This window comes from Taeniopygia guttata, chromosome 8 (genome assembly GCF_048771995.1).
Source record: "Taeniopygia guttata chromosome 8, bTaeGut7.mat, whole genome shotgun sequence".
Classification (NCBI taxonomy): Eukaryota; Metazoa; Chordata; class Aves; order Passeriformes; family Estrildidae; genus Taeniopygia; species Taeniopygia guttata.
The window spans coordinates 21,082,195-21,108,580 of record NC_133033.1 but is presented as its reverse complement, the minus strand read 5'-3'; the positions used below and the strand labels follow the sequence as shown (position 1 = coordinate 21,108,580).

Here is a 26,386-nt window from a genome sequence, read left to right as displayed (position 1 = left end):
GCCTGTTCAGGTGGTGACAATCTCTACCTCAGCTCGTGCCTGCTGACCAGCATTTTACTTATGTGTTTCTCCTCCAGTGCAAAAGTTTAATAGAGACTTTATTCTGGCTCTCTTCTCCATCATAGGAAGTTTAATTTGGAACTGATTATACCATATGTTGCTGAAACAGGCTTTGGTGGAAAATACCCTGCACTTGATTTCCCTTCTTAAGGGCACTCTGTGAGGTAATAAACATTTGCAAAAGCTTCCTGGTCTATTACACAGAATTGTGTAAATCCCACTGGTATGTTTCTGGGGCATTGTTTTGCCAAGACAGCCAATTCACTTTGAAGCATGGACTGAAAAAAAGCTTAAAGTGAATTACAGGACTCCGCCAGGTTACATCCTATTACATAAGAGAAACAATGAAATGGACAGAAGGTCGATGGAAAGAAAATTACCTCCACATTTATAAATGTTTTACTTTTTTGTTTCTTTTCCTTACCCCTGTTCTTAACTTCCCTGCTCCTAAAAGCAAAACCAAACCATCTAATGGTACTTAGAATTCACTCTGTGTGTATGTGAGGTTAAAAATAATGTTGTGACTGCCTATAGAAAAATTGTAAATTAATGTAGTTCAATATATAATTTTGTCAGGGAAGTCTCATAACTTCTTTGTTGATAAATTCTTTATGGTAAGATGTGTCTTATAAGGTAGATAATTGCAAAGGATGAACTTATTCCAACTCCTGTTTTTAGCTTTTCTTTAGCAACAGGAAGAAATACAAAGAGCACTTATCTTCTGCAGTTGGGAAGTAAATAGCATGGTAATACTGAAGTTGAAAAAGAAATGCGTATACATGCTACCAAAGAACTGCTGGAGTGAAGCAAATCCTGATTCTCAAAGTATGATGCATCAATGTCAAAGCTTTGGGGGAGAATGCCCCAATCCTCCTAAAGTACTATATACTTTCAACAACCAAAAATACTCATATGCCTCTAAGCACTGAGGGATAACTTAACTGGTTTTCCCAGAGCATTGGGAACTGAGAACTTACGTAAAAAGCTACATGTACCTCAGTATTATTGGCTTGTACTGCTTGTGGGAGAAGAATAATAGAATAATAGAATCCTTGCTTGTTCTAACAAGATCTAATGACATTTATGCTTTTATCATATCTATGGCTGTAGTGTCAATTAATTTAAATTCCATTCCTCAAACAACTTTAAACTTTCCTGTATTTCCTATTAGAGAAGGCAGTACCTTTCTTATTATTGTAGCTTGCCTTTTTTCAGCTAAGGTGGGACCTTCTATTTCTGTGGGACTTATTTTTCTTCTTACCCTACCAACTTTAGAGGGGGAACTGATTGCTCCTGTCATTCATCATTTTCCCACCAATTTTGCCTTCTCTTTAACCCTGATCAGTGAGGAGTTTTCCTTCCAGGCCACTGGTAAAAATAGTAAGAGATGGTGAGCTGATAACTCATTCATGTGGTGTTTCTTGAAAAATACACCAATTAATTGTTGATTCTATGCTCAAGGCTGCACTATAAATCAGTTTAATATATCCAGCATTACGAAGTCTCTTTAATCAGAATGTATTAGTGTCAAGTTATATGCCTTACACTCGTAATAAGTCTTACACTTTTCACTTACATACACCTGAATTTAGAGAGTGGCTTATATTCTGTTAGTTCATGTTTAAATTGGCATGTGTTCATTTATCATACATAAATCAAACTGCTTGTTGACTCTGAAATTATTTTACATGAGATCAGAAGGAGGATTTGGGGCATTAAAATTATTTGTACTGTCTGTTGACTCTCAAAAAAAAAAAATCCATTGTTTTGTGTCTTCTAATCTTTTGCAATGTTCCCAGTGTCCTTAGACTTATTGGAAGAATAGCTCAGTGTGTACAGACTACTCTTTAATCCTTTTGTAGTGTTAAAAACATGGCATTTTCCCCCTGTTTGCTCCAGACTGAGATGAAGATTTAGGTTAAGCATGAAATTGGCAGACTTGCAGATAATCCAAAGACTATCTAGAAGGCTGAATTAGAACTCTCTTTTTAAAAAGGGAAATACATGACTAGTATCAGCTTGCAGGTCAGTATGTTAACTCCTAACAAAATTGAGATATTTCTCTATAGGCCAGTATTTCCCACCCTGTCCTCAGTCATCAAAGAAGGGAGCTACAAGCTGGCTTTTTAAGGCTGAAACCTTGCATGGCAGCACAAAAGCCTGTCAGGACTTAAGTGGTTTAAAAAGGTGTTTAGTGATATAACTGCATGTCTCTCCTGCCACTTACATCACTTTTTCCCTGTATGGAGAAGGTTTCGTTCATATTCACTTTTAATTAATATAAGCTGCCATCTTGATGACTAAAATAAGGATAAATCACGCAAGACTGCTTTCATATTATTATAAAATATATTCTATTTTGACCATATTGTCACTTTTGTTGTCTTGTCCAAATCATAGTCTTCTAAATGGTGGGTTGTGCTTTTTCCTGGCAGTTATTTTATCTGGAAAAATACCTACCATTTCTCCAGTACAGCCACTGTCTAATTTGTCATTTTAGTTTTCCTGATGGCATATACTGCTGATTTTTCATTCTTTGTGTTGCTTCTGTACCTTTCCCAAAACTTCTTTGAAAAGAATTTAAAATATGATCTGAATTTGCATATTTAATCCTAGTTCAATGTCGTTTTGATTTTGTCTTTTGTTCTGCTTAGGGATGGCCTATATCTCTCTTCTACTGGTTATTTATTTTACAAATTCTTTCTTGTACAAGTTCTTACAAGCATATTGGAGATAGCTGCTGAACTAGAGGAGAGTGAGCCAAATTCACTCCTTTGCCAAAGGGAAGGCTGAAGTGCCAACCAAATAGCTGTGGACTCTGATGAGCTTCCTTCCTGAGCCAGCACATACTGAGAATAGTTCAAGGAGGCCTTCAGGATGTAGGTCTGAGGAAAAAAAATATGAGAGATAAGAGGGTTTAGGAGGGGAGCTGGATCTTCAAGGGGACTTAGTGTGATGGCTGGGTGAGAGAGGAAGTTTCTCCAGAGACTGGAGCTCACAGTTCATCAATTCTCGAAGCATTGCTGATACAGAGTAACTTCAACTTTTTTCCACTCTTCACCTTCTTGTTACTAAAAGATAATCACAGCCAAGTGCTTGAAGGTGTTTCCCCAAAGTGCTTCTGTTATTCTGTCAAAAGAACATCATCAATCTGTGACAATCCCAATAAAGAAGAGACTTCCAGATCTGTGTGTAGGCATGATGTCATAAAGCCTTATTGCTGGGAATATCTTCTTCCAGAATGGGGATAATTTTTTTTTCTCCCATTGTGTAACTCCCACCACTCCTCCTCTGCTTTTTGCAACAGCATCAGAATATATGGTGCTTTACAGATTAAAATAATACACTGTTAGTTTGTTGGCAACTAGATATGCCATTATCTCCTACTTTTGTCATAATTTCTGGGAGCAAAATAATGGATTGATATTGGAGCAGGAAAATCCTGAAGAAAAGTATGGGAATAATAATTGAACTTTTAATTGAACTTTTTATATTATTGACCTTCTGTACTTGCTGCTGTGAAAAAGCATGTTACAGTAGGCTTATATTTACAGAAACTGTTTTTGCACTCTTTTACATATTTCAGATGCCTTTTTAGAGGATGCAATTAATTGCATTTGCATAAGGAGTTTGAACATATATAAGTATATTGAAAGATGAATGAGGGTTTGAGGTGAAATTGGAAAGCTTGGTGGGTCACTTGTATTCTCCTGTCATGAATGTCAGAATGTAATACATAGTGCTTTAGGTATGGCTGCTTACTATTTCAGTGAAATGTTTATTAAATTAATCAAATGCAGGATAAAATGTGGAGGCTGAGTGAGAAGACTCAGGTCTATATATGTATGTATTAATTATTTACTTATGTGAAAGAATTGTTTGTCTTTATCTCACCAAGCAGCATGTTTTATCATAAGTATATAGCATTATATTTGCAAATATAAATGCATTCAGTACTAGACAGTACATTGTTTATTAGTAATTAGAAGAGATTTTAACTTTTTTCTACAAGTGTCTTGTTGAAACACCAGGATGTAACAGCAACTTTTAATGTTGGGTCAGGGCAACAGGGGAATAAAAAGGTCATAATATATATACATAAAATATAAAGAGCTGAACAGGACTTATTAAGCAAATGGCTAGTGTTTGTAATGGTTGTTTTTTCTATACAACTGATCCGTTTAAAAAATAAATTTTTAATATCAGTATTAGTATCTATAAAAATGGAATTGAGGATATTATTTATATATTTAACTGTGCATGGAAAAAAAAGTTTTAAAAAATTACTGGCGGTGCCAAATACTGGAAAGCTAGGAAAAGCCAAAGTGGCATCTTCATTTGCAGTCTTGGAACTATGGCAAAAGCAGGATGTTAGCCTTTAAATGTGGCAACCTGTCTTGTTCATATCTCAGAGGGATAATGCTGTTTGAATGACTGATCCATTCTCATTAAGGCCTGTTGCAAACATCATTTGCTGTGGGTATTCAAAGCTACTCTGACATGTCATTCCTATAGACATACTGGTATGTAAATGTGTATATGTAAACAAACATGAGAGTTACTGAGCCAGATCTACAAGAAGGGAAATAAGACACTTCAGAATGTAGAGTTCAGATGAAGACCACATTCAAAATAATTTTTATAGTCAGTCATTGATAAAGCATGCATTTTCAAAAGATTCTTTAGTTTATGTAAAGAAAATCCCAGTATAGTCAGTTAGGGATTAATTCAAAAGTCATTGCAAAGGTCATGTTAATCAATGATAGAAGTATTTTAAAGAGTACCCAAGTAAAAGGTTTGAAGAATTACCATTACCATGCCTTTTCTTTATTTTGCAGCATTTCATCGTTGTAGCTTTCAGGTAGGTCAGTGTGGCTCTGGGCATGGGGGTCTGAGCCCTCTCTTGCCAGGGCTCCCTGCTGGGGCCTGTCTGGGCTGCGGCTGAGGGATGGAGCTGGGAGCCTTTGCTGCTGGGTGGCTGCTCATCCCTGCATGACACAGGGGAGTTGCAGGCTGTAATGAAACAACAGGAGTGAGGGATGTTCATGTTCCTCTTGTCTGTAGTAGCTGCTCTGGTTAATCCTCTCTGTGCTTCTTTGGTCATGCAAAACTGATTTTGTTTTGTCTTGGTTTTTTTTTTTTTTTTTTTTTTACTGGTATGGGTAACTTTTATTAAACATTTACTTTGGTTTGGATTTGATAATGCCTTTTGAACTATCCAAACGATGTAGCAAGTATTACACCATACACTCTTTGATGGCTAGTATTTGTTTTGCATCCAAGTGCAAAGAGGATGAATGGGAAGAGTTCCAGACAAGCATGGGTACTAATGTGAATATTCGTAACTGTTTATCCTAATAGTTTTTGTATTTGTCCTTTTTCTTTACGGCAATGTGAACATATAAAATTGTCTTTCTGAAGTGAAACTTTTATTTAAGTGAGGATTAAAGGTGCATGTGTGATTGTTCTCCATGAATAACTATAAGATTGTGAAGTAGTTCTTCATTCATGAGATACCCCAGGTCTATACCCACATCTTTAGTCTGTCATGGGTAATAAAATAATGAATTAAATCAATATATCCACTGTAGCTGCATTATATACACAGAGTACACATTATTTACTGGAAGCTAAAATATCACAGAGCCGTCTGTTCAGGGAGAAACCACGTGTACATTCTCCTGTAGGCTTGGCATTCCTCTAGCCTGGGTTCATTCTTGGACCTTTATAGTACCTCTAGTCATGCTTGATGTGTATCCATATGTATCCAGCACAGAACTTGAAATAATCATAATTGGGAAGTAATACATCTGAAAATAGCAACTGTTCTGTGTCTAAGTATGAATAATTACTATTTCTAAGCAAACTCTAAATTATCTAAACTATGTTTTGAAGTGCATTTTAAAACATTGACAAATTTTCATGTTTAAGATAAAGTTCTGCACCTGTAATGTGTACTGTAAGAAATTTTGTTGGCAGAATTGCTTACTGATTTGGGCTTGTCATATGTCTGGATGATCAGGTAGATGCTGAAATATATATCCTGCCTGTTAGCTGTGACCAATAATATATGTCCTGTGATATTTCTTTTTCAGTGAAAACTGCATGCTAGCTTTTCTAGGAGTGCCCATTCCATCTTGTTCTATCACAGTATTTTTTTCTTTTTCAAATACTTCAGATTGACTTGTCTATGCAGACAGCCAGCTTTTTATGTTTGATAAATTTTTCCTTTTGGTATTTTAGGTAACATAAGTTACAGATACTGCCTGCAATTCTGAAATAACACACTTGAAACCAGTGACTTTAAATTGATTGCTGAAATGTCCCATAATGTGTCTCGCATGTAGTTCAGCCAAGTTTCTTAGTAATCGCCCTTTCCCATTTACGGATTATGGGATTTCAGAGTTTGGATGCTTGAAAAGAAAGAACAGATGTCAGGCAATTTCTAATTTTAATGAGAAAGAGGTTTGGAAAAAACCCAAACAAACCACAGACATGAAACACAGAGCAAAATAAGGCATTTAGAAATTAAGAAAAAAATGGAAAACAACAATTTCTACTTTTCTTTGCTTTACTCACTCCAATCAAAAAACCCATCAATTAAGTCCTTGCAGCAGTACCTCTCCAGAGATTTTGGCCTGGCTTGATGTCATTCCTCAGTGCTTATACCAGCTTCTTTTCCACCTCATAAAAAGAAAAAAAACCCTGTCTTTAGTTCCTCCAAATGTTCCATAGCCAAACTGCCCAGCAGAAATTTTCGTTCTTTGGTTTTACACTTTTAGCTGGTGAAACAATGCTGAGAGTCAATGGAACTGCTAGAACCTTGCTCAGGGCCTTCACTGATCCTTGCATGGCACTTCGGGTACTATTCATGTTTACTGCTTGTGGTCTCTGAATCCATTGTTTAAGGACAGCTATAAAATACTTCCCAGCTCCTTCCCTCCATTCATCTTCCCTCTTCTTTCCATTAACAAGGTGAGGTTCATGTATGGGGCTCACTGCTTTTGCCAGAGGAAAGATTTCATCTTGTGAAGGGCTTGTGTGGTTTCTGGACAGACTGCAATGACACATCTTATGCTTGTAGCATAAGATGTTGATATTTATTGGTGTTCTTGTAAACAAAGAAAATACTTAGAATCTAGTTATTGCCATCTTAAGTAATGATTTGGGAAATAAAAGGATAGGAGTTAGAAATTTCTGCCTTGTGATTTTCTTTTCAGATGGTTTCTCTGTTTTGTTTCATTTATCACCGTGCTCTTTTACTCAGTTTGCCTTAGTTGGGGAGAACAGGGAGAGGGATATTTTTGCCTAAGAAAATGGTTGTTTACTACAATGTGACTAGGTTACTGCTGCAGCCGACTTCACTGTTTCAAGAGCTAGTAATTATGCAACACGTCCTGGAATAATAACATTATAAACAAAAAATGCATGAGGAATGAGAACAAGATTGTGTGGTTTATTGTTTTAATCTTTAAAAAGACTTACAAACTGGCAGTTATTTCATTACCAAAGAGAGGTGGAGGAAGGAGACTTTCCAATTAATTTCCATGCCTTGAAAGGTGCTGGTTCACAAACAGATACTTGTGAAGGATGAGAATAGGCACTGTTTTACCTTGCTCGCCAGTTAACTAAGAAGTAGCCTCTAGTTCACAGTGGTCTCCTGTTCTATCTTAATCCTTTGGATAAAGCATTTTAATATTTTCTCTGCATAGGCTGCAAGCTAATTTCCCATTTAATTTTTTGAAAGAAAGTTTTCTGTAAGAAATTGTACCTCATGAAGATGGTATCATATCGATAACCACTTTTCATGCCTTTACCAAAGTAGCTTTCAAGAAAAGCTTTAGTTACTATGTCATCAACCTTCCCATTTTTGTGAAATGCTGATAGACAGTCCACTGCTTTATTAGTATCCTGCTTGAATTCCAGATTTTTTTTTTTAAGTAGAGTGATAACTGGCAACTGTAGTCTTTCTTGTAGGTATCCTGTCCTCAGCACAAAACTTTCCTGGGGACCAATCTGCTCCTGTTGGTCTGCAGCAGTTCCTGATTCAGACAGAGCCTGGGTAACCTGGGTATGACCCTGTGCTTAGCAAAGCTTATGGTGATAGAGACTACTGCCAGATGTCCTGCAAAAATCTGCTGCAATAGATGAAGTGGACATCCTCGTGTCCAAGTACTCTATTAAAAAGGATTATTGGTACAGCATGATCTCTATGAGGGCATGCAGATTGCTCTTTCTTAAGAATAAAGTGTATTCCTTAGTACAGTTGCTTTGAACGATGAGAAAACAGATCTTAAGGTTTACAGTAAAGCAATTGTTTTATGCCTGTGTGTGCATATGTAAGTCTTTCTCTGAAGAACCCATACTCTACTTCAGAGGTTCAAGATCTGTCCAAAAGTTTGGTGTTTAATCCATATTAACCAAACAAGTGGAAACGCTTTTGAATATGTCTATTGAAACAACCGTGAAGTACCTTTCCTACTTCTGCTATAACATCACTGTGGGCCATATCTGTGTTTAGCAGCCACTGTTGTGGCTGGCCTGTCCTAATCCTTTAAGAAGTAGATGAAAAAATGTTGGTCAGCTGTCTAATTTAGTAATGCTATTAGTCAGTAGCTTGTCACTTGCAAGGTTTTACTACATTAACAGCCATAGAGAAACAGATTTCTTGTGATCAGTATAATTTTATGTGTCTGTTTTAATTATTCAACACTACTGATAGAGTTCATTTAAAGTAAGAGACTAGGAAATTTATTTTGACCTTGGCTGTTGTCTGGGTTAATTTCCCTCTCATGTCTTACTTGCTGTGTTATGGTCTATAAATGTGGTATTCCTAAAAACCATTGAAAAAAAGGTCAAATAACTCCTATCCTTAATGTAATTGCCATTACAGTCATGAATGTAATGACCTCATTTTTTTGCCCTTGTATGGTTAATAAAGAAATAGCAAGGAAATTATCCGGAGCCTGTTCATATGCACATGCAGGAAGATTTCATATTATGTTCTCATGTAAAAATTGAAACTAGTTTTCTTCTTTTTGAAGATAGCATGTTGAAGTGAATATACATGTCTTGATTTCTTAAGCCAATATTTTGCTAGATTAACTGACAAAGATTCTCATGTTTAAAATATTTTTGTGCATCAGCAATTTAACAAAAACCACAGAAGCTCTTCAGAGGTTCTTCAGCAGCACTTTTGTAAAAATATGGTGGTATTTGACATGTGACAGAATGAAGCTGTCTCTAGGTCTTTGATGCTTACATGTCAGAGGCCTTAGCTTCAATGCTACTTTTTTTTTCTGTATCTAAGGTGCTGAATAATACACATTTCCTCCATACATTGTAAAAATACAAATTTGGACCAAGAAGGATGGTAACTCTCAAAAACAAAGATGGTTTTTGCAACTAAACTCTCCAAATATCTTGTTTATAACTAAATTTGTTCATAAAATGCCTTCCTGGAGAATTTAAGTCTGTATTTCCAGTTTTATATTGTGACGAGTGTCTCACACAAGTTCCAGCTGGGAGGCACATTTCCTGAGGAAACTGAGTAGATTGTTAAAAACATACCCTGGAAGGCCAGTCCCAGAACTGTGTGGGATTCAGTTGGAGATCTCCATTGATAATTTGTCCCTACTTTGATCCTCATTTAGTTTGAGAAATGAGGGAAAGAGCCACAGATGACTTCATCTCCTCTCTTGCAAAATAGCAGTCATTTTTGTTTACATTTTTTACAAATATTAGGATATTGAGAGTTCAGTTTCTGAAACAGATTAATTGATCAAACCAGTATATTGTACTATTCATCACTGCAAATAAAGCATCATTAGTACTATATGCAGACAAGTTCATTATTGCAATTCAGTTATCAGAAGCCAAGGCTGTAGATTTGTTAAATGTTGAGAATTACGAGAAATATCATGCTCTGTATTACTTTAGGTGGTTTTTTAGTAAATTGCTATTATAATATCAAGTTGATTGCATGCCTTTTTTCAAATGAGCATTTTACATTCATTCAAGTCCTTAAACCTTTTAAGGATTGTGAGATAAATGATGTGAGTAATTACCTAGTTTGATCTAAAAGTAAAAGCAAAACTGAAATGCAGGTAAGTCAGAAAGCATGTGATACCAGTTACTTGGGCTAAAAACACTGCTGTTCAGAACTGGCTGTCAATATTTAACTATCAAACAGATGAACTAGAAGTGTGTGCTCCAAAGTTTCAGAAGTAGCTTGCTCTGACCCCAGACTGAGCCATGGCTCAGGGAGGCTTTGTCAGTGGGGCTTGCAGGATGCTGAGGCTCAGTGACAGTCTTCATCCACTAGAGAAGACATCCCTGTTTCCTTTTCCAGTCTCATCTCCATGGATTAATACCTCAGCCCACACACACTTTTTATTTTGGGATCTCTGCCTCTTTTTCTCTTTGCCGAACTTCCCCTCTTATGTACTTCTGTTGTATAGAAGTATGTAACCCAACTTCACCCCAAATTCTGCAGATATCTGCCTTGTCTTGCCACTCTCCTGCTTGTCCATGAGAAAGTGGTAGTTTTCCAGCACTCCTAAGGCTGGGTTCCTTCAGCAGACGTTCTGAGGTGAATATGCTTTGATACTTCCTGGTGATAACTGCCTCTGCAGGTGTTAGCTGAGCTGCCAGAGAAGTTAAACTGGTGGTTTTAATGTCATTCCTATGCAGGTATGAGTGAGTCAGGCAGAGGGAACTACCTTTTTTTGATATATGGATAAGAAAAAGCCTTGTTTTTCTTTTCCCCACTCCTGTGTTCTTCAAAGAGTAGTGGAGCTTGTTGTGATAATAAAAAATTCAGATTATACTTAATACAATTGCCGCTTGTTCTTGGTTTGAACCCACATATGAGCAAGGAGACAATGCACATAGGTAATTTTTGTAAGAGTTTTTTGAGTTGTTTTATCTGGACAGGATTTGACAATATGTTCTAGGAAAATCCTGAATTATCTGCCAAAACAAAGTCCTTTGGGAAATTTGAGGCTCTTGCTATTTGCTTGTTGAAATGTGTATAACTGTCTTACCAGTCATCCTGTATTACTTTCTTACTTTAGTTTAAACTATCTAACTACCAATATTTATCTTTGAAACTTGGGGTGCTTAGTATAAAGACACTGAAGTGCCTTTTTGGTTTTTAGCATTAGGCGCTCGATTCTCCCAGTAATAAGAACAGGCACCTTGCAATTGGTAAGTATATGTAAAAAATTCAAAGTAGGTTGTGTGAAACTATAAAGTAAGTCAAAATTCAAATAATGTGATGAACACTATTTGCTGGTTCTTGATTCCAGTGTGTGTTGTGCAGGCATTTTGTTTCACTATGTCCTGGAGTAGATCAAAGTCTCTCTTGATTATGTCATCCAGAAAATCTGGGAATCTCTGTTAGATATTTAGTTAGGATTGTGTTAGTAGATCAAATTATGAAGCTCCCTAATGAGCATAATGAGGAAACCTTAGGTCAAGCTTATAATTACTATCAAAATGCTTAACACAGCCAGTATCTGTACCTGAGAAATCCTTTTTATAGAAGTGAATTATGTTTCCTGTGTCAGATATGTATAGTCAGCCCAACAATGATTTCTGAATATTTATATTCATATAATAGGTTACTAAATTTAAAGTTAACCAAATAGAGAAGGCTATAAAAAACTATTCCTTCTGTGTTGCAGAACCTCTCTCAAGGTGCTTAGTATGACTCAGTAATGCCTTTCTTGCTGAGTAAGCATCCTGTGAGAGTCAAGCCCTTGTTCTTCGTGGCAATGCAGCAAGGAGGTAATTCAGCGTGATCATTCCCTTGCAGGACAAGACTAACTAGACAGCTGGGCTTATTTTAAGATTGTGCTAAGCATAAGTACTGTGTGAGGCTAGAGAAGAATTGCATCCAAAAATCATCAGAGCAGAATTAACTACTTCAGACTGCTCAATTTTGTTGGTTGAAATAGTTTAGAACTAGTTTCCTTTGTAGTATCAAAATTGTCTTCATTTTGCTGTAAATAAGGGTCAAATGAAGCAATAGTTTTTAATAGAGTTATCACCTAGAGTTATTGGCTCTGCTCATTAATTCTTTCCTCACCTCCTGCAATATTTAAGCATTGGCCTATACTTTCCCTGAGCTGGAATTCTGCAATTTTTAATTGAGACTTACACTTTAGATGATATCCTCCTATGCTAGCAGATTTATTTGAGACTTGGATTATCTGGGGAAGGGTCTCTGGGAAAGGGGCCTGGAGGCTTAACCTAGCCAGCCTCCTCAAACTGCTGTTCACAGAACCTGCAAGGAAGCTGGGTGCACAGATGTGGGTTAGAGTGGTATGTAAGGAGACCCTCGCTGTGCTCTTCCGCAGCTTTCCTGTATATTTAAGTACATACTCACCTGCTGTTACTCTCTTTTACCATGGGTATGAGCAACTCTAGTTTTACCTTTTTTCCTAAAGTGTGTGTCCTACAGTGATTATTCCATCTATATTCTTGATACTAAGGGTAATTTTCATCAAGCCACTGGAATTACTGGCTCTTTTTACTGGAGTGTGAAAAGTACCTCTGTCTTCAGAAGACAGAAGGATCCAAACCTCTGTCTTCAGAAGGCAGAAGTTGGTTACATGCTAACTACTGATGCAAGGGAGATATAAAAATTCTCCCAGCTAAGTGTAGAGAGCTGATCTTTTTTGTTCTTTGCTCAAGTGCCTGATCCAGTTGAGGCAAAATCTCTAGTGAATTTAGCTAGAAATATATGTATTTGTTGTGCAATACATATTTCTATTTACAAAAGCTGGTCTGTCAAAGATCAAATCTCTTCTCCAAAGCATAGTGAGTTTAGGGGACTTTTATTACAAGAAAAATCTCCAGGAAAGATTGAATTAAATATTTATTTCTGTTTAGCTTGAAGGTAACTATTATATCCTCAGTTTTCTTTCTTCCCCTTTCTTCCAATACTGTAGTGGATTTGTCTATGTTTTTTTCTAAAGAGGGAGTTCAAAAGGGAACTCCTGACCTGAATATCATTTAATGGAATATAAGAAATATCCTTACTAGCAGGTAAGAATGTAGGAACTGTCTGTAATTTGTGCTATTTATCCGTAAATATCTGTGTGTACAGTATCATATACCCCTTTTGCTTAGTGCAGTTTTTAATGAAGTTGTTTTCAGTTCTTCAATGGAGGTGAAGAAAGCTCTCTAATCAAATGTTAGGCAGACAGGAAAGCATTAGCAGCCATGCTTAGAATAATTTTTCTTCTGCAGTTCAGTAAGCTTCTTATTGCACTATTTAGCAGTAGAATGAAAAGCTGTGGAACCTACATTACAGGGCAGAAACTAACCAGTAATTACATGAGATATTTAAGATTAGTAAGTTAAAACTCTTGTGTACTTTGCAGGCTGTAGCTGGGGAAGACAAAAGCACATTTGTGTCTTAGAAAATAAAATACTTCTAAGAATCTAGCATTTTGTATTTTTTACTATATTTTTGTGTTATATTTAAAGCTTTATTACTTTGCACCATTGTAATGAAGCAATAAAGGAAAAAACAGTTTTTAGAATTGGCTTAAACCAAATCTCTACATAACACTTATGAGAAAAGTGTATTATTTCCTGTGTTCTTCACTGCTGCTGTGTTGATCTTGACTTTTTAAAAATAAATTTCTCTAATGGTTTTGTATAACTTTATGTTACTGTGTGGGGAGTTTTAAAACTATTCCTCTAAAATTATTTTTCTTTTTTTGGAATTGTACTTCTTTATTTATGCCTTGCTGCAATTCTGGATGTGGGAGGTATGTGACAGCATGAAAATCCTGCCTGGGTTTTTAAGCTGTGTATCTGAATGGTGCCACCTCAGAGGAAATACCAAAATTTAATGTACTGTCTTCATCCCAGTTGTCAGCTGCTCCTGGGCACTTCTTTCAGGCATTGTGTCCAGGTTTGTCCAGAGCAGATGATCCTGGTTTCTGCCCAGCTCAAAGTGGTTTCTGGTTCTCCCTCAGATATGAAATGTTGCTTCCTTGCATAATTCACTCATAAATGTGGATCTGACTAGCAAAAGTGAGCTCTCCTTCTTTTTAGGGAGTACCTAATTTTTTTAGCTGTACCTAAAATATGCTGCTCAGTGAGAGAGGCAAAAAAAAAAAAAAAATTGCTATCAACAGAATTTCTTAAAAGTTGGGGTTTTTTAGAGAACTTTAGCAGTTATGCTGACAAAACCTGTATTTGGAAGAGTAGGATGCTATTTTTTAAGGCAGTTTTCAGTTTACTGTTTCTTATTAAGCACAGTGAATGAAGACATGTAAAAGAGCACAGTTTGTGTGCTCTTCCCAAAATAAATGGAAGAAAACCAGTAGGGCTGTATGTGCAATTAAATAGTTTACTCATTCTTTTTGTAACTCCTTTTAAAAAAACCCAGAAAACAAACCAAACTAAACAAACAGCTATTTTAGATAAAAGTTATCCTGTATGTTTATTTCATTACTTGCAGTTTTCTAAGGGAATAAATCCATATATGTAACTAGTTTTAAGTATTTTCATTAGTAAAGAAACTATTAATAAAATCAAAAGTTTGATTTTTGCTAGCTAAGAAAAAGTGGCAATTTGTTGTTTGTTTCTCAGGATAATATTCATTCTTCTTTTTATTATTTACTGTTTTTTAAAAGTCTTCTGATTGTCCTTCCTGGATTATAAAGAAAATACCTTGGAGTCACTTTTGAGACTGAAGATGCTTATATTTGATTGCTTGTATGAAATTGTGTCACAAATTCTGACATGGATCTAGACAGTGTAGGTAAAAGTTTATTACACTTAGTTTTGATAGTACAAATTATTATCTAAGGTCATTCTTCCCTCTGTTTGTTTAAGTAGTTTGCACTTCATTAATGATTTGCCAGAAGCATTGAAAATGAGCCTCAGTTAACTAACTGTAAATAATTTACTTTTTATAATATATTTATAATGTATTGAGCATATTGTTAGTTCTAGCAACACTTCAGTGGCTTTCTCTCTCCACTGGCAATCCCCTTTGTAGGTGTTTTCCTGAGCAGCTGATGATCCAGCATGGGAGGTGAAGGCTGCTAAATTCCCTCTGGGAGTTCAGTGGTAGGTTTTCTTGCAGGCTGGTCTCGGAACACAGGTGTAGTAGCCAGGGCACTACTCATGGATCAACAGCTGGGCAAGAGGATGCTGCTTTCACACCTCTGGGAGCTTCCTTGGTTGTCTGACCTCACATGGAAGGCAGTGTCCTTCACACAAGCAGGGAATAAAGGGTGGAAAGAATCCCCTTGTGCAGCAGGCAGTGTGAACAGTCCTAGATCAGTCACAATGACTCCTAGCAGTAGCGTTCTCCGTGAAGCCACCCTTATGTCTGGCTGGAAAACACATTTTTGTGCACTACCTCCTCTTAAAAAGCAAATCCAGTATTTCCTTGATGCTTTAATGTCTCCTTTTTATTTTTGGGGGGAGATTCTGAAAACAGTCTGAAAATAACACAAGATTTTAACCCAGGTGCTATTCAGACTAGGCAGCATGTAGCAAGGAAGGATTATTAGAGCAGTGGTCACAGGTGTCAGAGATGATCCAAATCTTCCCTTCTTTGCTGTGTGTTACACGTGCTAAACTACCTTTCTCCAATCTTCTGGGAACTCCTACCAGAGTTGCATGGATTTGTATGGCTGTCCCAGGCTCTGCAATCCCCCACAAGGATTTGGAGGGCTGTACTCACAGTTTGTGTGATACTTGGTTTGGACCTCCCACTGCACTGCACTGCACTGCTGGGCCAGCAGAGGAGCAGCTTGTGCATCCCTGTAGAGCATTGCTGCACTGCACACTGGGCTGCTGGCCCCTCATGAGGCTGCACACAGGCAATACCCTTTCCCTTCTGAAATACTTTGAGTGGCAAGATTCAGCTACCCAGCACCTTCCTTCATTCACCTAGGAGCTTGTGTCAGTGTTTGTCCATAAAGGCCTGTAGATAAGCTCCTAAGGCACTGAGTCCAGTGGTGGCAGCAGTGAGGAGGTGCTGATTCCTTGCCCACCTGTGCTGCTGCTGCTGCTGGGAGCAGAGTTGGACTCTGTGGCAGACAGGGCTCTCAGGCCATACCCAGGGTCCAAGCTTGGCCCAGGAAGGTTGGCTGGCAGCTTCAGTTTTGTGAATGTCTTATAAATGTAGTTTACCTTTTTTGTGAAACAAAGCAATTTAACTGCTTTCAGAAAAGCAGCAAGTGCTGCTGCCTGCTTCTGAGGTCAGCATGATCACTTTCATTGATGACACAAACACTAAGAGCAGCACATAGTCTGGATCTGTTCTTTTTCCTGCTGGGAATTCTGGAATAAATGATGTGCATGAACTACCTTAACTGGGATGATTAGATAGCATATTGCTGTGTGACTCATGTTGTTCATTGCTGTTACCATGGCTGTTACAGCTACCTTCTGAGATGTTTATATGAATATTTTATATAGTATTGAAGTGGTGGTGTTAACAAGTGTTGAGGATCTTTGTTTGCATTGTGAGCTGTGTTTAAAGACAGTGTTTTAAAAATACTGTCTTTGGAAATTGTTCTGATCCACGGGAAATCTTGCTTAATTCTTAGAAAGCTGTTTCTGTTTTTCTTATCATGAAGCAGAAGGAAATGTGTTTAGCTGTAGGCACTGCCTCTAAAAGCCACCATCATTTTATTATTCCGTCACAAGAATCTAATGTAAATCCTTGTTATCCTCTTCTTTTTGTTATTGGGTTGGGGGAGGATTCTTTGCTTGTTTTGAACTATTACAAACTGTAAAATAACCATTGTCTTTCAATATAGAACACCAGAAGAAATGTACCTCCTCTTTTATTCAGAAGATATATTATTTTAAACCTAGTTGAGTACCTATAGCTGTGGCACCTATCTTACATTTGCATAAAATAACTAGTTTGCTATAAGAAAACTAGATGTTTTTCTGTCATTTCATTGGGTTTTTACTAAAGATTAGTATAATCATGTCTTCTTCCTGGATTAGGACTTTAAATAGAGATGAACTTTCACATGTTAATGCAGCATTTTCATGATGATGACGATTGTTTTGCTATCCCCAAGTTTCAGCTTTTATTTCCAGTACAATTAATGTTGATCAGTCATGGGGGTGTGGTTTTGCTATGATGACAAATATAAAAGATCTCTTTAGCTCTGTTCAAAGTGATGTGATGTTTGAATCATTCATTCACCTTGCTTATTCTATTCACATTTAATTCTTTAAGTTTGGTGGGTTTTTTACAGAAGTTATTTTAATTTGCAATTTAATCTGTGTTCTCAAGTCTGTTATATTTGTTTTCATTTGCTTTTCATTTAAAACTGACAACCAGACAGAAAACTTGTAGCATTTACAGTTTTGATCGTTCCATGTATGTGGCTATGTTCAGAAGCAGTACATAAGAAAGATCTGCTGATTTGCAAACTTATCAGGTGTTGGTGTCTGTCATTGTAGAGCGCTCACTTGGCCATGATCGACACCCTCATGATGGCTTACACTGTGGAGATGGTCAGCGTTGAGAAGGTCATCGCGTGCACTCAGCAGTATTCAACCTTCTTCCAAGCTACAGAGGTACCCTATGACATTGAGGATGCTGTCATGTACTGGATAAACAAGGTATGAGTGCTGGAAAAACAAGCTGGGGTTTTCTTTGTTATCTGTATGATTCAATTGGAGTTGAGAGGTTAGGATGTGTGTTTGTGTATGTGGGTATATCAGGACTGTTCTGATACAGATTGTTCCTACATCTGCCATTTATAGAATATAAAAAGAAAAGTTTGCAGAAATAAGTTAAACATGTGTGAACCTAATAAATAGGAAGTCTAAATTAATGCTGGTACTTATACTACCTATGGCATCTCAGGTGTCACTGTCATGTTGAGATGCCACAGTGGCCGCTCAAGGTCTCTTTCTGGCTCTTCATAAGTTGTCATCTCATTGTGTACTTTGTCACAATTTAAACCCAAAGGTATTCTGTTAATTTGAACACATCTTGCTTGAAGTGATCTACCTTCACTGCATAATCAAATCAAGTGACAAGGATACCCTGTTAATCAAATGTGACTGAGCATAAAAAGGGAAAGGTTAGTTTGTCCAATGTAAAGCTAACAAGTGGTGACCTTAGACTGCATGCAAGACTGACATTTGCTTCAAGGCTACACTCTAAAATGTTTGGTTTATTTCTTTAGTGCGGTGTTTGTGATTTATAGACCTTTTGAAGAACTTCTAATTTCTGTGACTTGTTTTTTAGAACAGACAACTGAATGAACTATTTTGTCTCTAGGTAAATGAACATTTGAAAGACATCATGGAGCAGGAACAAAAACTAAAAGAGCATCACAGTGCAGAATCATCAGGAGGTCAAAAGGTAGGTGGAGAAGTTAAAATATTTTAAACAAGAACAAGCAATTATCAGTGAACAGACATTGCAGACATTGAGCTTTTAACTGCTTGTTAAAGAAAGCAAACTTGTAGTATTCATTTCATTATTAGTTTTATAGTTTTCATGAAAATACACATTTAAAAGTAAAACTAGCAGAGTTGCACTTTTTATAACCAGTTGTCCTTTCTGACAAATGAATCTTTGATGGTAGGGAAACATTTGTTACATTAGTGCTAAGGAATTTAAGAATAATGAATACCTTTGAGTGAATTAAAACCCCAGACAGATCTGAGAAAAGACCAGAACTTATTTTTCATGGTTTTTAATAGTTTTTTCCTTGTGTATTTCATGAATGTCAAAAGAGAGATCTGTGCATGATATCATGAGAAGGATTGCTCTGGCTACGATCCAAAATAGTGGTTGATTACAGGTTTTATTATCTATACAATAAAAACAGATTGTGTTTGACTCCCTTTCCTGCCAGGATTTTTTTTCTTTTGTTTGCAGAGCTCAGTTAATTAAATAGCATTATGTCCCCATCAAAATACGTAGGGATAGCAGAGAGTTCCAGAATATGTAAAATTCCTTGCTTCAGAAAGATCCTTTACCCTATTGTGATAATATTATTACTGAAGAATTGGTAATCAGTCTGAACACCTTTTGGTCTTATCCCTGCCCATGAATGCAAAGCAGATTTCCAAGCTGCTGCAAGGCTGTAATCCTCCTTCCCAGCCTGGCCTGGTCTCACCTAAGCTGCTGCCTCCTTTTCACTGCCACTCTTAGGGAGTGGCAGGCTACCAGCCTGGATTAGATGCTCAGCTTCAAAAAGCATGAGTGTAGTGAATATCTTTGCATTTTTAGGGTTTTTTTTGATATAAGGAATGCCAATGAAGGGTAATGTGACTCAGCAAAAGAAAATGGTGGTTGTTACAACAATAGTGTGACCCTGGTGCGTATACCCTGCCATGGAAAATTTAAACTCTGTTCAGTAGTGATAGAAGCATAGAAATCTGGAGAATAAGATGTCCTTGGCAAGTTCATTTCACAAATTTAGATAAAAGAAAGTAAATAGAGGCCAGGGAGATAACTTGTGTTCCTCTGTCCTCTAGTGGTTTTATTTTTTCCTGAAAATAATAGTAGGATGTTTAATGTGGTTTGTAGGTCACTTGGAAAGATGAGAGCATTTTTGAAAATCAAAACTGTATAAGTGTCTTAGTATGATAAATAAATATATATCAAAGTAAAAACTATTATCAGAGCAATTCCATAAAATTATCTGTATTTGTAAAAATTCAGTAGTATTTCTTTTCACATATAGTTTGCAACTTATATTAGGAGTAAAAGGATAAAATTTTTAGTTTATTAAAAGATTTATATAGTCTGTAACTGATCCCATAAATGGACGCAGGGGAATAACACATTCACCTAAAAAATGGTATTGTGGTGTTTTAGATGATTTGTGAAGCTGTAACAGAACACAAGAGCCTGGTTTTGTTGGCCAAGGTACAAATGCATTGGCAAAATAGCAAAATCATGCAACAGTTGTCGTATAATGGAAAAAGCATATATTTAAGGCACTCTCTTCTGTACACTGAATTTATTATACTATTATCCCAGATACAAATTATGTTTTTTACCTCACTAGGGATTCAGATGCATAAATTACATTGTCAAGTAAGGTATTCTGTGCTTGGGGGTTGTATTAGCATGAGGATTATTTAACTCCAGGTTTTCTTTGAGAAACTGTTCAACTGATGGTTAATTTACTGCTCTGATATCTCAGCTTTTCTTTTAGTCATATGTCTCACAGTTTTTCCCAAGTTTCCACTTATTCTTCCTAAAGGTAGTAGTCATTGCATGCATGCAAACATCTGAGGTTTAGAAACACATGAAACATCCCAACTAAACCCTGTATTTCCTAACTGAGGGAAAACTAATGCAGATGCACTGAATGAGTCCATTGCATCAAATCAAGTTCAGCAGCATTTTTAACAGGAGTTTCTGTTAAATTATCATGTGGCTCCTGTCAAGCATCTCTTTGTGTTCATTCCTGGATGCCCAGGTGTTTTACACTGATTATCTGTCTCCATATTGCATCATGTGCTCCTTTAAAAGCATAGAACCACTGATGGTATTGGAAAAGATGGGAAATAACTGTAGCTGAATTCCTGTACCAGGTTTGTGTCTTGTAGAAATACATACCTAATTTTTCATGGCATGTTGTTCTTGACTTTAATTACTAGTAACAATAAGTATTCTTAGATTTAAAAAAGATGGGCTGGGGTAAATTAAACTCTGCCTTTGTATCACCTAAAGCCCTACTACATGATTTTCCATTTTTTAGAAAAATTAAACTATGCTTCTATATATTATGTTTAGCATTTTCCATGCTCATAATACAGTTATAGCTTAATTATTAGTGTCTGAATTGTTTTATTTTCTTTCTTTGATGTTTTTAAATTTCTAATTGCTGCTTCTATTTGTTTTTTAAAGCTTAGCATGAAGGGGAACTAGAATTATCCATTGTTCAGCTTTTCTGTCTTCTGCCATAATTTTAAGCCTGGGACTTTTTAATTTATGTTCTCCATTTTACCAAGGCATTTAGCAGTTCAAATGGTGAACTCTATATGAAAATTTAAGAAGTTTTGCTATTTCCCTTTTCTAGACAAAACCTTTGTTTATTTAAGTTTCAGAGTTTCCAAGGTATGGTCAGGTCTTGAACCTGAACTAAATTTAAATTCTGAATGCCCCTTCTGCTGATTAGAGATGGCCAAGCAAACATGGGAAGAACACATAATTTTAGTCAATAGGGAAAGTTCTTCTTTAGGTTTAATTTTTGGCCAAGAAGCAGGAAAATTAGGTGCCTATAAGGTGAAAGAAAGATTACATGTAAATTTTAAAACAATCAGTTCTGAAAAATAATTTCCGTGTAGCTCTCAAGCCTGCCAAACTGTGTTATGTGTTATTATAGAAGTGTGATTGATCTTTTTGTAACGAAGAGTAAATTTCTACATTTACAAAAGGTTTAAACATCAAATACAGATTATTGGATACTACAAATTATAAGATGTACCTGTTTTCTATGTCTGGATAGATGAAATCAGTATTAACAGATTATGAGGTTGCTTTTGTTTTCTTTCCCTGTCTTCTGCTACTAGCTGTCTATAGAAGATAAGAGAGGAAGGAGTGTGTATGATTTTTAGTTCCAGGTAGTCCTCTTGGACCTTGATCAGCTGGTGATGTGTGGTAACCTCATCTTTTTCTGGTAGAGTCTCTGCATCTCTTTACAGAATTAGGATTTCAAGTTTTGTAGTAAATAGCTTTGATTTTCAGGCTTCCACTAAATAATATGTAGTGAATGTACAGTTGCACTGGTTAAATTGCTGGAGTAGTGTAGTTGGAGCTTTTCCAAAAACATGTTGTTCTTCTGTCTGCTTCTGTGGTTTAGACTGAATCAGTCTTAACATATTTAAGTCGAATGCAAATCCTATGAGAGAAACAAATGTAACTTCATTTAAGTACCTGAATTCTTCAAAATCTTTGTTAAGATCAGTTTAAACAGTGCAACCTCTTGTGTGAAGGTAAAACACTAACACTGTAGTTCCCCTTTCCACTAGAATTTAATGTTTCATAAATCCACACTGCTACCAAAAGCTAACCTGTCAAGAAGAAAAGTTTGCAGCAGAATCAGCTTCTTGATCCATCCAATCAGTGCACAGCTGCATGAACACAAATTATGGTGCAAGGAAGACAGCAGAAACAAGCAGTTAATGAAAGGCATGACTATCATGTTTTGGCATCATAAGATGAGTTTATGTGGAAATAAATTTATCATAGCCATGTTTCAAACTTTTTGTTAGGGGGAATAAAAAATCATAGTGTAAAACCACAGGGTCTCAACCTGTGGGACTATTTTGTTTGTTCAGCTTTTTTTTTTGGTTGGTTGGTTGTTTTGTGGGTTTTTATTTTGGTTTTGTTAGTGTTATTTTAAACACTGGGAAGAAGTCAGCCAGGATTCTTTGCTTAATTTGTTTCATAGTGAGTGATTTTTGTGAAGTTCCAGGGCAAAAAAAGTTTATTCTTGCTGATCTGAAGTGACAATTCAACAGCCACTGAATTCCCAGGTCGTCCAAGAGACTTCAGCTTTTCTTTAATCTCTTTTCCTTTATGTGGCCTTAGAGAATGTATACTTATAAATCTTATGATATGTTTGAATTTAAATTCTAAAAGTCTTTCACCCCTTGGGAGCATATTCATAGTCATATCAATCACGGTTTCAGCCAAGTGGGTAAATAAAAATATATATTGGATTAGTGGTTTTGAGTTGTTACTGTTAGGGAGAGCTGGTCTTCAGAATTGAAACTAATGTCTGTTTTTTTCCAAAGAGTACTTCTTCAGCCTAACATTAAATAGACATTGGTGGACTTTTTGAGTGCAGTTTTGAAATACACTTCACTTTGATAAATGCAAGAACAATGTTCCTGTCAGCGTTAAATAGAATAATAGTCAGCCTAGGTCTGATCTCAGCCAATTTAGCTAAAACTTTGCTTTATGATACAGTTTGCAATTCCTGATTGCAGTTGAAAATTAAGATAATTTGTTTTCAAATTTCCATGGTTTTCCATACATTGACTATTTTTCGGTGAGATTAAGAGAAACTGAATCCTGTGTAAAGAGTGTGACAGAAATGTCCAGAGCCACACACTGACATGCGTCTTGTAGTTGATTTCTTCTAAGTGCATTTGGGATTCTTTCCTGCTACAGTCTACTGAAATGGAGGAGAAGGATATTGAGAATAGCTGTGTTATTACTGCACACCCATTAGTGCACAATAGCTTTTTTCCATAAAAGCTCTGTATCATTACTACAGTTGCTTTCAAGGTTTTATAGAAGCACAGTATTTTAACAACTACATAAAATAATAGGGTTCCATAGCAGTTTGTTCCGTGGTAGTTTTAAACTACATTTTTACCATTTCCAGAAAATATTTGTCTTCATTAAAAACTAAATAAATTGTTTCCTGCACTTTAGTAGTGGGTTTGATTTTTATTTTTCTACAATGAAATCAATGGAGTGGTGACATTTTCTGTGTGTATTTATATTACTAGTACATAATATTTTTCTTCTTAGTACTAGAAGTATTATGCCAGAGTAGCGCACAGAATTGCAGAAAAAAATCAGTGTGATTCAGATTAGTATTTTTTTGATTGTGTAGGAGTTTAGAGGTTTATGTATTAGTTCTGATAATTCCTCTGCCAGTAGTCAAAACTCTGTCTACATTTCAGGTCATTGCACATCATGCAGCTGATGCTAATGTGATTTGTCATTGTAAAAATATAACTGCCTGTACCTCTTGTTGTCCTGAAAACTGTCATATGATTGTTCAAAAATATTGTTAAATGTTACTGTTTGGCTTGAAGAAACTAACACAAGCTTCACTGCAGTTGGGTGTACTGTACTACAGTGTGTTTATGCCTTTTTTCATTGCTTTAGCTTCCCTGCTTCCCCATGTGTGCTGCTGGAGTTCATTTTGATACTTGTGATATCATGACTTCAAGTCTCAAATGAATTCTTCAGTCGGATTGCATATGTAGAGTACAATTAGATGTGTGAAAGCATTTCATAAAACTGCATTGATCTGACAATCTTAGCTGTTCATGTGGGAAAATTATAATGTTGCTCTACAAAGAGTGCAGACATATTTCTCCAGTGTTATTGCTGCTAATTAGTTCAATATGCAGAGGTTACAGTGCACTTATGCTTGCCATTAAATTACAACTCACTGTTATACAAAACTGAGAATGTTAAAGAAAATTGCTTTATAAAAGTAATTTATGAAATCTGATAAAATGTTCCTTTTTTTTTTTTTCCCCTTTGCTTTTTGCTTTTATCCTTTTTTCCTACTGCTTCCTCTGAAGTCTCCTACCAAATGGTTTTGGAAACTGGTTCCTGTAAGTTTGCCCAACTGCTTCACTTTGATCAAATTGCTTATTTTGGGAATGGCTTTGTCCATGTCATGCTAGTCTAATCATTCATTTAATTTATCTGTATGAGATAATTTTGTAAGAGATTGCCCTGCAAAGGAGTGCATACCTGCAGAAGCCTGTTTTGCAAGGTAATCTGTGCAAAAGAAATGTGAGATATGATGCTGGATTAGGAATTACTTTTCAAGCAGTCAGTGGGTTTGTACAAGGCAGTGCTACCTGTTATTAATCATATCCAATGAACATTTATAAATTACTTTTTGGTAAACTTTCAGTAAACACATACTATTTGATATCACTTGTCTTCGAAAAAGAGACATGCAGAAGTAGCTTTGTTTGTTGATGCTACATGCAATCTGAAATCTTATTTATTCTAAGCATATGCAATCATTACAGCATTCATCTAGAATTCCCCATTTTTTCAGCTGATTTAAGACTGCTGTTAAGCTCTCCCCACACAAAATGACCCAAAGCAGCCTACTTTTAGTGAGACTATAATTCCATTAAAAGTAATAAGATAGTTTTTTTCATGTCTGCAATAATATAAAGTTTGTTTTCTCTGTTCTGTGTTACCTTGGGTTATCATTACTTTCCTCTATCATGTAGGAATTCACACTTGGTTTGCATTCAGGTTGTCTGTTTGGCAAGGTTTGGCTGGGAATGGCTGTTCAGGTATATGCAGAATTGCATACTTCTGATCTGAACTCCAAAGACCTAATTCCCATCTATCATTGCTCTAAAGATTACCAAATAATTGATCTAGCAGTCCCTCAGATATTTGTTGCCGTAACTAATGAAACACTATTCGTACATTGCAAAATAAATTGAAAATAACAAGGCTGTTGCATGTAGAGAAACAAGAAAAGTTACTCTGTGTCTGGCAAAGTAGTTTAAAGCTACTATCTCCCAACAGCCTGAGCAGTGCTCAGACTCCTGACAGTCTCTATAAAGGGATCTATTACTGTTGTGACACACAGATACTCTGCTCTTCACAGTACAGCCCTTTAATTATGTTTTGGAGTTAAGATAGTGTAACTAATTGGAGGGAATAATGCAGAAAAAATATAATATGGACCATGATATCACAATTTTTTTTTGTCTTATTTTGTCAAAGTAAGGCTATTTGAAAACAGTTTCAGAATGTCTGTGTTGTTTTTGTCTGTGGTGTTGGTTTACTAGTGAGTACCTTCCTTTGCATAAAAATGATATTCAACTCTGCAATACTCCATCTGTTGAGAAGCTAACTCCAGTTTGCCTGCCAGTTATCTGTAAACAACTTGAACTAGTGGTATTTATGTTACTTTGCGTTGTTAGCTCAATAGAGATGCAGTTAAACCCCAAGTGCTACTGATAATACTCAGGCTGCTCTATCACTTCAGCAAGACTTCTGTCTCTCCCCTTTAGAATAGAGCACATCGCATAGTGACAGATATTCCTGAGCAGAGAGGCAGCTAAAAACTCTGATAAGTACATTTATAACATGTCATCTACTGTATGGTAAATGTGTAAGAGCATTCATTGTTAATGATTAGCTCTGAATACACACAAGCACTTATGACAGAGCAGCTGGTGTGCTGTTGTTCATCTTTAGGTGACCTTGTTTCTAGGCAGGTGTCTCAACTATATCTAGACTAGGTTAAGTGGAGTAAGCTCAGAGATGCTAAATCAGGATGGTTTAGAATCTCAGAAACAAGATGCCTGTATTAGCATTTATGTTTCAATTAGCTCTAGAGCTTTATAATGTAGAAGTTCATCTTTTGCATTATTGCATATATATATATTTAGTAGCAAACACTGCAGCTGATGAGAAAAGTTTCTTCAAATGGAAGTTTATTTAATATGCAGTGCAATTACCAGTGTCTTTCATTTTTTCAGTAGAATTTCTTTTATCTTTTCAACCAAATTGAAACATGATGCCTGCTATACACTAATGAACCTAGCAGATCAGGTT

General features: G+C 36.3%; 1 protein-coding gene across 4 annotated transcripts in view; it reads left to right on the top strand.

Moving 5' to 3' along the window:
• Positions 1-26,386, top strand: part of CAMSAP2 (calmodulin regulated spectrin associated protein family member 2) — an 81,435-nt gene that overhangs the window by 22,268 nt on the left and 32,781 nt on the right. For 2 of the 4 annotated variants that reach the window (XM_002193237.7, XM_072932611.1), the window contains exons 3-5: positions 17,524-17,685; positions 18,353-18,436; positions 24,370-24,402. In XM_002193237.7, the coding sequence (XP_002193273.6) occupies positions 17,524-17,685; positions 18,353-18,436; positions 24,370-24,402 (279 nt within the window). The remainder of the gene's footprint in view (positions 1-17,523; positions 17,686-18,352; positions 18,437-24,369; positions 24,403-26,386) is intronic. The other 2 variants (XM_012575134.5, XM_072932612.1) reach the window with 1 other exon arrangement.